The 12,404-nt window shown below is 49.6% G+C and overlaps 2 protein-coding genes across 2 annotated transcripts; one reads left to right on the top strand and one right to left on the bottom strand.

Moving 5' to 3' along the window:
* Positions 1-2,314: 2,314 nt before the first annotated feature.
* Positions 2,315-2,745, bottom strand: H2BC26 (H2B clustered histone 26). Its single transcript, XM_060006743.2, has one exon. It carries the CDS (start codon positions 2,735-2,737, stop codon positions 2,357-2,359), a length of 381 nt encoding a protein of 126 aa, XP_059862726.1. The 5' UTR covers positions 2,738-2,745; the 3' UTR covers positions 2,315-2,356.
* A 272-nt stretch (positions 2,746-3,017) lies between these two features.
* Positions 3,018-4,149, top strand: H2AC25 (H2A clustered histone 25). Its single transcript, XM_060006742.1, has one exon. The coding sequence runs from the start codon at positions 3,051-3,053 to the stop codon at positions 3,441-3,443; it is 393 nt and encodes a 130-aa protein (XP_059862725.1). The 5' UTR covers positions 3,018-3,050; the 3' UTR covers positions 3,444-4,149.
* Positions 4,150-12,404: the final 8,255 nt, after the last annotated feature.

Genomic DNA, 12,404 nt, shown 5'->3' with positions numbered 1-12,404 from the left:
CCCAACCACTGCGTCACCAGGGAAGCCCCACTGTTTAATTTCTGTATTACAACTAGGAAGGCAAAGAAATGAGTTAAACTGCTCTGACAAAATTCCCATGTTGAGATATTTATTTTTTTTAATACTGTTTCAGAGCTCGTATCTATAAAAGAGAACAAAGGAAAAGAAATGATGCTGCACACTGCTATCATTGTAACCATAATAATACTATATATGCCCATGGATACACAAACTAATTGAGGCAGAAAGGAAAGGAGGGAGAGGCAGGGAGGGCGGGACCACTATCCATCTCTTTAAATGAGGCAGGTGTCACTTAAGTTTTATTTTCGGTTTTACATATACCTATCAAAACTTATTTATGTTTAAACAATTGTGTACTGTCCAGATGATTTTTAAACACTGACTTCTGGTCACCTACAAGTATTTTAAAATTTCAATATCCTTTTTTGTAGAGAAAGGAGATAGACAAAACAGTGTAAAAAATATATATCTTGGGCTTCCCTGGTGGCGCAGTGGTTGAGAGTCCGCCTGCCGATGCAGGGGACATGGGTTCGTGCCCCGGTCCGGGAGGATCCTCCATGCCGCGGAGCGGCTAGGCCCGTGAGCCATGGCCGCTGGGCCTGCGCGTCCGGAGCCTGTGCTGCACAGCGGGAGAGACCACAGCAGTGAGGGGCCCGTGTACCGCAAAAAGAAAAAAAAAAAAAAAAAAAAAAAAAAAATATATATATATATATATATATATATATATCTTACATTAGGATGAAATTCTGAGGCAGAAGTTGAATGAAGATATGAGTTCAAGGTGAAAAAATTATCTAAAATCGTTCAGTGTTAACAAGTAATTTAATAGTGTATTTTATGAGTTGCTATGGTTATGGTATCGAATTGCTGTTTCAATAGATACCTTTAAAAGATTGATGTGAGACCATTTTGTTTTGTAAAACGTCCTTCCTTGGGATTTGCATCCTTGCAACTATTTGAACTAGCCATAAAATGTTTTGGACGCCAACTTTAAAATGTGTGACGTTTTAGAAATTCTTTTAGAGTGGACCCACGTAGGAAAAGGAATGGGGCGGGCGGGGTGGCGGGGGTGGCGATGGGCTTCCAGCAGCCGTGGCTGAAGACACTCAGTGGGGGTGGCGACGTTTCCTCCCCAGCTCCGCCCGCCCAGCCGGACCAGGCATGCAACCCGCTTCCTTTGGACATCTCCAAAGGAGATGATTTCACAAAAAACATGATTATTAGCCTTTAACTGAACGTCTGTTCCTTGCCTGAGATGATGACACGACTTTTCAATCTAATTCTCAAAACGGCTCAAGGAAGTGATTATTTGAAATCTCCTTCTTACAGATGAGAAAAAACAAGGCAAGAAAAAAGGTAGGCGATGTCTTCTTCAGAGTGAAGACTCTTCATGCCAAAGCGCTTTCCCTTGAACTAAGATGACACTTTCCAAATGAATGCCATGAAATCAGAGAATAGGGAAAGTTCTGCGTCACTAGTGCGTCACAGAAAATAACGTGGCTTAAGTGGGAAAACTACATTTGCTTCGAAAAACGTTATTTTTCCTCTTAAATTGCCCTCCTCCCCACTCCCCTACCCCCCTTAAAGCTACCTGCAGCAGGGGTCGGCTTTTTACATCCGGCTCCTGTGCAAGGAGCGCTCCGTTCCACCACGCTTCCGTTTTTCTTTCGGTTGTCAAACATCCTGCGGTTGAAGGATGCAGACATGCAAACATCCTCCCGGAAAGGTTCATTGCCTTAGGATAAAGGTGTCTGGTTTAGGCAGGGATGCAGCGCCAGGCGCCACCGCCAGAGCTGCGCGACAACCCCCAGGGCCTCACCAACTGCGTCCTTCGGGTTCACCCATCGGGGACACGGAGGTGGAGAGACTGGCACGAGGTCCCACTGGGGGCAGGTGACCTGCGTTCCTTACCCACAGGCTCACACCACACGAACACAAAAAACTAGACATGGAGTCCATGCCCGCAAGCCCCGGGAATGGCACTCTCCACACACTAAGGACACTTGAGTTCAGGGTTCCTACTTTGTTTAGTGAAGCGTCAATAACCTTGAGCGAAGGCGAGGGTGGACACCCAGTTTCTGATTGCCTCCCACATTGTTATTTTGGGTCGCCATTCCATACCCGATCTCCGTAAAAAGCAGATATTCTCCCATTCCGCTCCCATACACACGCGCGCACAGCGGGGAGAACGAGAACGTCCTCCCAGTAACCAAAGAACCGCTAAGGAGCACACATCGGATGCGTTTACATAACCCTTCACGTGTTCGAAACCCTTTCTCGATCTTGTGGGTGGCTCTGAAAAGAGCCTTTGGGTTCCCGGGAACCGGGGCGTGCCTCACTTGGAGCTGGTATACTTCGTGACGGCTTTGGTACCTTCGGACACGGCGTGTTTGGCTAGCTCACCGGGCAACAGCAGGCGCACGGCCGTCTGCACCTCCCGGGACGTGATGGTAGACCGCTTGTTGTAATGCGCCAAACGAGAGGCCTCGCTAGCAATACGCTCGAAGATGTCGTTGACGAACGAGTTCATAATACCCATAGCCTTGGAAGAAATACCGGTGTCCGGGTGCACCTGCTTTAACACCTTGTACACGTAGATGGAATAACTCTCCTTCCGACTGCGCTTTCGCTTTTTGCCATCCTTTTTCTGCGCCTTCGTGACGGCCTTCTTAGAACCCTTCTTGGGTGCCGGAGCTGATTTGGACGGATCAGGCATTACGGCAGATCTTTCCAAACAGAAAAACCGACACACCTCCAGCAACTCAACTTATACGTCCTGTATTCAAATGAGGAATCAAGAGCTTCTAGTTTCTGATAGGATCAAGCGTAGCGCAACGTCATCACTGGAAAAGGCGCATGCAAATTAGGGGATGGAGGCTTCCTTTTCTGATTGGCCACTATCGCTACCCAATTGGGAGGCTCCGGCTCCACTACCTCAAGACCATATATAAGGACTCCCTGAGTATTACGGCTTCGTTGCCTGGGGTTCTGTTTCTCGGCTTTCTTCTTTCCCCGCGCCTGATTGGGAGATGTCCGGCCGAGGCAAACAGGGAGGCAAGGCGCGCGCGAAAGCGAAGTCGCGCTCGTCGCGCGCGGGCCTGCAGTTTCCTGTCGGCCGAGTGCACCGGCTGCTCCGGAAAGGTAACTACTCTGAGCGTGTGGGTGCTGGTGCGCCTGTGTATCTAGCAGCCGTGCTGGAGTACCTGACGGCTGAGATCCTGGAGCTGGCGGGTAACGCGGCGCGCGACAACAAGAAGACTCGCATTATCCCGCGCCACCTGCAGTTGGCTATCCGCAACGACGAAGAGCTCAACAAGCTGTTGGGCCGCGTGACCATCGCGCAGGGCGGCGTCCTGCCCAACATCCAGGCCGTGTTGCTGCCCAAGAAGACGGAGAGCCACCACAAGGCCAAGGGCAAGTGAGGCCGCGGAGGCGGGCCGGAAACGGCTGTGCGCCCCGGGGGCCCCGTGACACCAAAGGCTCTTTTCAGAGCCACCCATATCTTCTAGAAAAGAGCCGCACTGGTCGAGGGCTGTGTCCTTTTGAGCGCGTTCCTGTGCGAACCTGCGCAAGGCAGGGCTTGCGGGAAACCGACCCCGAGGCATGATTTGGGTGCGCCTAGGCGCACAGTGGGCTCAGTGTTCATTTTGTGCGGGGAATGGCGTCTGACACGCGGCCGTTTTGAGTTTTGCCACCATCAAATTCATGGGGTTTCAATCCCACTCATCCTGAAGGTGTTTTTGTTATTACTGGTGACAAGCTACTTTGGTTCCGGAAAGTGTCATCACTCTGAGATTTAGACACCAAATACGTAGCTGTTTTATCCCAGGGAAAATCTGGTAGATTGATCTGGTATTGAAAGTGTTTAACCTTGAAAGAAACTTTACCACTTGAGGTTCTGATAGGTAAACATGATTTCCATTTTAAAATGTATGAGTGCATGACTTAGTTTTTTAGAGAACATGCGATCAGAATTGTATAACGTACTGGGAATTCTAAGGTCTTGGGAAGGGTTTGTCAGCATTTGAAAATGTCAAATTATATTTCGAAAGTAGGTGTAAGTTTTTAAAGGAAATCTCATGGTAAATAGAATAATTATTTAAAAGAATTTCAATCGTTAAATTTGGGTTGGTCAAACGTTAATCAGAGATCCCCTTAAACTGATCGCTAAAGTCAATAAAATAATTTGTACCTTGAGTTTGATGAGGAAAATTACGTTTGTGAATGTAGTAAATTTAAAGTGAACATTGTTAGGACCAGATTAAGTAATATATATGTGGATATTTCAGAAGATGACTTCCTGAATTCCACATTCTGTTATAAATAGGGGTTGTAGTGTCCCAGAGATGCTCCTGCAAAGTCAACTGAGAAATGAGAATGTTAATGGCACCTACTTCATGGGGTGAAGGGATTAAATGAGTTCATCTATACTAATCCCCTTGTTTAAAAATCTCTAGCACAGTATAAGAGCTCAGTAAATGTCTATTCCTGCTGTCATTATCCTTAGTGATTCCATTCATTTTTTTATTTTAACAATAAATACAGGCCAGTAAAATAATTTAGGAATATTATACAATAGATAGTTATCTTACTAAAATTAGATGTACTCAAACCAGGGCTCCCTAGACACTATCTGGAGCTAACCACATATCTGCTAGTCTTTAGAAAATATCCTAGCACTATAAGACTATTCGCACCAAAAATTGATAGGAACTATCAGTGTGGATGGAAAAAACACCAGACTCCCCTGCAGTGTAGGTAGAGATAGCAGGACCCACATTACCCAGTGGGACCCATTTTAGTGAAACAAATTGCAAGGAATTATGGAAGAGATTATAGAGCCTTCTGGAGAGGTATACATTATGTTTCCAGTGACAGCCTTCAATTCTAGCTTAAATTTGATTTTTGCGTTGATATTCATGTAGGTCATTGTATATCTTCAACCCCTTCCGCGGTATTTAAGAAAGAAAAGTTTCTCAGGAGCAGGGAGCTTGGGTTTTCCAAGTATCATCATGGAGCTCCAGATTTTCAATTCCTAAACTGGAGTGTTAAGATGGAGGCATGAGGACCTCCCTGGCGGCACAGTGGTTAAGAATCCACCTGCCAATGCAGGGGACACGGGTTCAAGCCCAGGTCCGGGAAGATCCCACATGCCGCGGGACAACTAAGCCTGTGCGCTACAGCTACTGAGCCTGCCTGCACACCGCAATGAAGAGCAGCCCCTGCTCACTGCAACTAGAGAAAGCCCGGGAGCAGCAAGGAAGACCCAATGCAGCCAATAAATTAATTAATTAATTTTTAAAAGCGTGAGGTGGGAGGTGCTCTAAGGGGTAGTCAGTCCTTTTGTCACTTGTAAGGCTGAGCTAATACAGCCACAGGGCCTATTTAATTTTCAGTTAATTAAAATTAAGTGCAAAGGTGCAGTTTCTCAGCCACCCTAGCCACACATGGCTAGTGGCTACCACATTGGACAAAACAGATATAGAAGGTCTCCATCATTACAGAAAGTTCTGTTGGGTAGCTCCGGTCTAAGATCTGATCATCTCTCAGGGTTATCAGGTTCAGAAACATAAAGTATGCAGAGCTGCCTGCCTTGGTAGAGAAAGCTCATCAGACTCATGCTTAAAGAAGAAAGCACCACATGGCCCAGCAATGCCACCCCCAGATACACACAAGGACTCAGATACCCATGCACCCGTGTCACATTCAGAGCAGCATTATTTGTAACACCCCAAAGGTGGAAATAGCCCAAATTTCCATAACAGATGAATGGATAAACAAAAACGTGGTCTATCCATATAGTGGAATACTGTTCAGCCCTAAAAAAGGAATGGCACATCCAACACGGATGAGCCTCAAAAAACACTGTGCTAACTTAAAGAAGCCAGACACAAAAAGTCCCATATTGCGTGACCCCATTTATAGGAAACATCCGTAACGGGCAAATCCACAGAGACAGAAAGTAGATAGTGGTTGCCAGTGGCTGGGGGGTAGAGGGGGGACTACAGAGTGTTCACTTTTGGGGTGATGAAAATGTTTCAGAGCTAGAAAGAGGTGATTGTGAATGTACTAAATGCCACTGAATTGCTCACTTTAGAATGGTTTCTGCTTATGTGAATTTCACCTTGATTTAAAAAGAAATGTGAAACTAATACATGGATATGCACTAAAAAGAAGAGGAGACTGGGTGTCTCCATCGATTCTATCCAGTAGGTGGAGTGTGGGATGGACAGGGGCTGGCCTGGCTGCACGGTAGCATCCCTTAGGGACCATGTGGGAAGAGGGGCATGGTGTCCCTTTGGGTGGCCACAGCCTTTCCGTCTGCCTGCCTCGATGGAACTTCAAGCCCTTTCTCCAGCCCACTGCCACATGTCACACATTCCCTTCACCAGAATTATCTTGGTCATTCTCCCCATGTCCCTATGAAAGATGAAGAAAGGAGGTGGGAGATCCCAGAGGAAGAATGCAGCCTGGGAAGCCTCAGAAACATCCATGCCCACTGCAGATAAAGTGTCCTTAGTTTCTGGAATTCTCAGCTTAGCCTGGCCCAAGTCAAAGAGCCCACCGCACCTCTCTCCTGGGCGTGGCCTGCACCCAGCCCCTGCTGCACATCTAGTCTCTCCTCCCTACTGTATCAGCTCCCATATGTTCACCAACATATTCAAGAATCTCCCAAGTGAAAAAGCAAATGGACTCCTCCCCCCTCTCCGAGTTTCTGTGCACCCCCAGACCCTGGATTAGAATTTGGAGAACTGGGTCACCCAGCTCCCAGTGCCGTCGGATCTGGGCTGAACTGAGCTCTTCTCCCCCTGTGTCACCCTGTTACATGGCTGCCCCAGCCCTGGTCATCAGGATCTGCCTAGTGCCCCCCCACTCCCCTACCCCCAGCCAGGGTTTTGTTTCCACGCATTGCTCACAAAACTTCATGAAGGCTTTGATTTTCTCCAATGCATGCCCAGCAAAAGCTCTAAAACTTCATCCTTTTCTCTGCCCATTCCCCTCCCTCCCACCTCCTGGTCAGCTCAGTTCTACTGCCTCCTGCACAGGTCTCTGGGGACACCAGGTCCTGGCGCTTCTCACCTCCCTCTCAACTTTGGACCCAGCAGCCCCTCCTGTGAGCATTGCCCTTGGGCCTCCAGGCCACCTCTGTCTCCCGCTGCCTTGTCTTCAGCTCACTCCCAGTCACCTGCAGCCCTCTTTGGGTCATGTCCTTCCTGTTCTCTCCTACAGGATGGCAGATCAACCCCAAATGTCCTAGAGGGCCTGTAGGTCAGCAGTTTGAGCTGGACCCCCAAGAAAGCTGGTAGTGAACATGCTGAAGGCTGGCTCATAGGCATTTGGGGCTAGCTGGGGGGGTCAGTTGGTCGATCAGTCATGGGTCATTGTGGGGGGAGGGTCCCTGGGAAGGTGCTGGTCTGGTAGCCTCTCTCGCATATCTGAACACTTTGGTTCTTCTCACCATCTCTCCCCATGGCTAATTCAAGCTTCCTTACACAGTCCCAAGAAGACAAAAAGTGCTCAGGACCCCTGAGGCTTGGCCTGCACGCTGCGCTCAGGCCCCCAACTGGGATTCGGCGAATCACAAGGCCCACTGGACCCCATGTGTGGACCAGTAGCCCCCACTCTCAATGCTAGGAGTGGCAATTGGCCATGTTGCCATCCACCACGGGTTCTGTGGTTTGACCAGAGCCTTCCTCTTCCTCACAGTCTCATCCAGGTCATGGATGAGATGGGCTTCAGTGACGCCCAAACATCATCGATGGCAGATGTCTTCCCAGAGTGCCAGGCTTAATGCTCCTGCTGGGGATTTCCACCCACTCGTTACGGCTGGACTGCACGCTGAGCCTGACACCCGCCCCACACTACCACCTCCCCATCATTCCCCAGTTAGGTAGATGGTCCTGCCATTCTCCAGCGACTCAGGTAAACTAAATACACTAACAGATCTGCCCTTCATTTGTTCTTTTCCATGGTTGCTCACATGGAGACCAATAGCAAGTTGGTAAACATCAGGAAGACAGATCTGTTTATGTCAGCTGCTACCACCCTAGTCCTGGATCCCACCTGTAGTGGGCTGAAGGTTGTTTCCCCCCCTCCCCCCAAAAAAATAGATATGTCCACATCCTAAGGCCTGGAGCTGGCAACTGTGACCTTATTTGGAAAAAGTCTTTGCAGGTGTAATTAAATCAAGGCTCTTGAGATGAGAAGGTCATCCTGGATTAGGATGGGCCCTAAATTCAATGACAACTATTCTTACAAGAGACAGAAGAGGAAAAGACACAGAGATACAAGGAGATGGCCATATGACTACAGAGGAAGAGATTGGGGTGAAGTGGCCACAAGCCAAGGGGCACCTGGAGTGCCAGGAGCTGGAAGAAGCAGGAAGGATCCTCCCCTTTCTGCCTCTTCCAGAGGGAGCACAGCCCTGCCCACACCTTGACCTCTGGCCTGCAGAACTGGGAGGAAAAATATTTCTGTTGTTTTAGCACCCCTTCCCCACCTCAGCTTGTGGTAGTTTGTTACAGCAGCCACAGGAAACTTGTACACCATCATTTCTTACCTGAACTACTTCAGTTGCCTCTGTACTAATCTCCTGCTACCAACACTACAGCATAAGTGAGATTCTCAAAAATTCAGTTTCCCTCCTTGGGAATAACATCTACCAAAAGTCACTCAAGGGAATCCGCCACATCAACAGGTAGGGAAAAAAGAAGAAGGAGGAGAAAAATCATGTAATCATCTCCATCGATGCAGAAAAAGCATAGAAAAAGTATTGACAGATAACAATATAGTTAATGGTGAAAGACTAGATGCTTTCCCTCTAAGATCAGGAACAAGGAAAGGATGTCCGCCTAACCACTCATTCAGTGTAGTGTTGGAAGTTCTAGCTGGTGCAATAAGCCAGAAAGAAAAGAAAGAGAAAAAGAGAGAGAGGAGGGAGGAAGGAAGGAAGAAAGAGAAAGAGAAAGGAGAGAAAAGACCAGAAGAGAAAAGAAAAGGAAAGAAAAAGAAGAAATAGAGAAGGGGGGAGGGAGGGAGGAATGGAAGGAAGATGAGGCATACAGATTGGAACAGAAAAAATGAAACTATTTGCAGATGACATGATTGTCTACACAGAAAATCCCAAGAAATCTATGAAACAACCCCCAAAACTGATAGGGGAATTCAGTAAAGTCTCAGGATGCAAGATCAACACAAAGATCAATTTCATTTCTGTATATAAACACTGAGCATGTGCAAACCAAAATTAAAAAAACATTGCCAGGGGCTTCCCTGGTGGCGCAGTGGTTGAGAGTCCGCCTGCCGATGCGGGGGACGCTGGTTCGTGCCCCGGTCTGGGAAGATCCCACATGCCACGGAGCGGCTGGGCCCGTGAGCCATGGCTGCTGAGCCTGCGCGTCCGGAGCCTGTGCTCCGCAACGGGAGAGGCCACAACAGTGAGAGGCCCGCGTACCGCAAAAAAAAAAAACAAAACACATTGCCATGTAAAATCACTCCAAAAAAAAATGAAACACAGGTATAAATCTAACAAAACATGTACAGGACTTGCTGCTGAAAATTACAAAATGATGATGAAAGAAATGAAAGATGATCTAAATAAATGACATACAGTGTTCGTGAATTGGAAGACTCAACATAGCAAAGACGCCAATAATCCACAAATTGTTGGATGGGATGGAAACACCGAGACAAAGGTAAGTAAAGGTGAGGCATCTGGTCACTAAATATTTGTGATCATTAAGTATACAAGAGGCATTAAAGATTCACGATCACTAAGTATACAATAGCTACTAAGCATTCAGAACCCCTGAGGCACTCAGTTTTCACAGATCTTAAGCAGCCGCTGCTGGGACTCTCCACAGGAGAGCCTGTCCCTGTGTGGCTGCACCTGTATGCATTGGCCCAGGACCCCTGGTGTCTCCTGGACCCTGTTCCTCATAACCTCACCATCAGCAGGGAGGCTAGGTGGCAGGGAGAACAGGACACACACATGTCCACGTATGCCCAGGATCAGGTGGTGCGGCTCTCCTCCTCACTGACACCTATGTGTGTCAGCTCACCCCATGTCTTCCCCCTTACTTCTTGTTGCCTGTTTTAAATTAATTTAATAAACCACGTAGTTTGAGCTTTCTAATGTGGCCTGTAAGCCCTTCTGCACCATAACCTGTAGTGACCTTGGAGGGTACGTCCTCTAGTACCTCCACCTGAGAGTTGTAGGAGGCTACCCCCGGGCAGGTGAGACAGACAGGTTACCTTCCACGAAACAGCTCGGTTGCTTCCTCTCACTGCTGGGTATTGGGGGGTGACATTCAAGCTGAGCTCCTGGAGGGCAGGAAAACCGTGGCTGGCCTGATTCCCAAGGACACCTGCACACTTGGAATGGAGCAGCCTAGCCAGCGCCCATACAGGTGTGCTGGACACCAACTCTGGTGACGAATGAACGCTGTGTGTGATAACACTCACCACCCTCCTATTTGTAGAAATTACACTTTAAAACGTCACAGGTATGGCCTGAGAGGCCTTAATTAGAGGGGCGCAAAGCCCTTGAAGGCAGTCACTTCTAGCAGGCCCTGCAGCGGCTGCGCGGTGCCCTCCAAGTAACAGTCCCAATCTTTCAGGGCACAGCAGGAGCCGCTCTTCCATTTACCTCTGACCACGCCTCCTTCCCCGTGCCAGCTCCTCCTTCCCTCAGCTAGTCTCTGTCCCTCCAAACCCAGGCGTCCCACCATCCCCAGAGCAGCGGGTTCCCACTCTGAAGGCTTCCAAGTTTCCTCTCAAAGTCTTCACGGTCCTGGGCAACACGCCCCAAGCCAATGGTGCTCTATTTCTGCTCAGCGTGTAAACCTCTACGACACTATCTCCCCTCTACTGGGCATCACCTCCCCAACTAGATATAACTCCAGGAAGGCACTTTACTCCCAAGTTCTCAGAGCTATGCCAGGCACATAATAGGTGCTAAATGAATATATGATGAATGAAAGGAAAAAAGAAAGCCAAAGGAGTGCTTCTCCCTCTATCAGAGAAAGAATGAAATTGAGCTCCAAAAGCCACACAGCCAAAGAGCAGGGAGAAAGTGTGCCATCCCACCTCTGGGCGCCACCCGCTGCCGGGTGTCCTTTTCCACAACAGTCATTGAGCCGACTTCGGGTTTGGCTGGGAGGAAGTTACCAAGAAAAGAAAATTAGGAACCCAAGGATGAGGGTCACACTCCCGCAGGGACTTTGAAGCCGCGGCTTCTTCAGAGACCATCCCGGGAGAGAGCTGTTTTTGTTGAAACGTAAAAAGGGACGTGGACTTGATGTCTTTGGGGAGCTCGGGTCGCCATTCCCGGCCAGTTCCCGGAGGATGCGGCGCGTGAGCTGTGAGTCCTTGGGCGCAAAGTGGACGCGCCGGGCAGGGCGGCGTACAAGCCAGGTTTCTGCAGAGCCTCTCCAGCGGCGCCATTGCAACGGGGCTTGGTCTTTGGGTCCTAGGTGATGGGATGCTGGTGGCCCTGGGAGAGTAGAGCGCGAGAGGGAGATTCGGCCGACTCCGGGTGTGTGTGCGCGAGATGGGGGGCGGGGCCGGGGAGAGGATCGGTGGAGATAAAAAGGTGCGTGTGCGCACGAGTTCAGAGGTAAGGGTGCAGGGGTACAGGGATGCAAGAGTGCCGGGGATACTGGCGCGCAGAAGTGCAGAGGTACAGAGATACAGGAGTGCGGGATACTGGAGCATGGGGGTGCAGGGATGCGGCGGTACGGGGCGGAGGGCGGGGATTACCTGGGCGCGGGGATGCAGGAGTGCAGGTTACGGGGGGCGGGGATACAGGGGTGCAAGAGTATGAGGGAGGAGGGGTGGAGATACCGCGGTGCGTGAAGTGGAGGGTGCTGGGAACAGTCGCTGGCGGCTTCTGGTGCCCGCTGTGAGGAGGATGGTGGGTTTGGAGGCTATGGCTCCTGCGTGCTGTGGTCAGGACTCGCTACATAAAACAGCAAAGCCTTTGCTGCCCTTGTTTGCACTTGGGAACGTTTTCCGGTTGGTCAGTTCAAAGACCGCCTGCCTGACGGCATTGGTCACGCATCCAACCTCTTGTCCTCCGGCTGCGGCCACTGACCTGCGCCCCGAGACCCTCGCCTCTCCAATCCTTCCCCGGGCTCAGAATCTCGGACACTCTACGGATTTTGCACACTTTATGTCACCGATTTCTCGCAGGGTCTCTCATTCCCGAGACAGAAAGGCTACGGCCTATTCTCCCTTGTCTGGTGACGGTTTACTTGACGCCGCTGTTCCTGTGCGCGCTGGAGTGGAGCACCCCAAGTACCCCCTCAGCACCATCAGCAAAGCCTGCTCTCCTCTCGCGCTACCCCAAGGGCATTTGTCTCCGCCTCCCCGCTGTTCGGCCC

This window comes from Delphinus delphis, chromosome 3, assembly GCF_949987515.2.
Source record: "Delphinus delphis chromosome 3, mDelDel1.2, whole genome shotgun sequence".
Classification (NCBI taxonomy): domain Eukaryota; kingdom Metazoa; phylum Chordata; class Mammalia; order Artiodactyla; family Delphinidae; genus Delphinus; species Delphinus delphis.
This window is presented reverse-complemented; position numbering and strand designations above follow the sequence as displayed.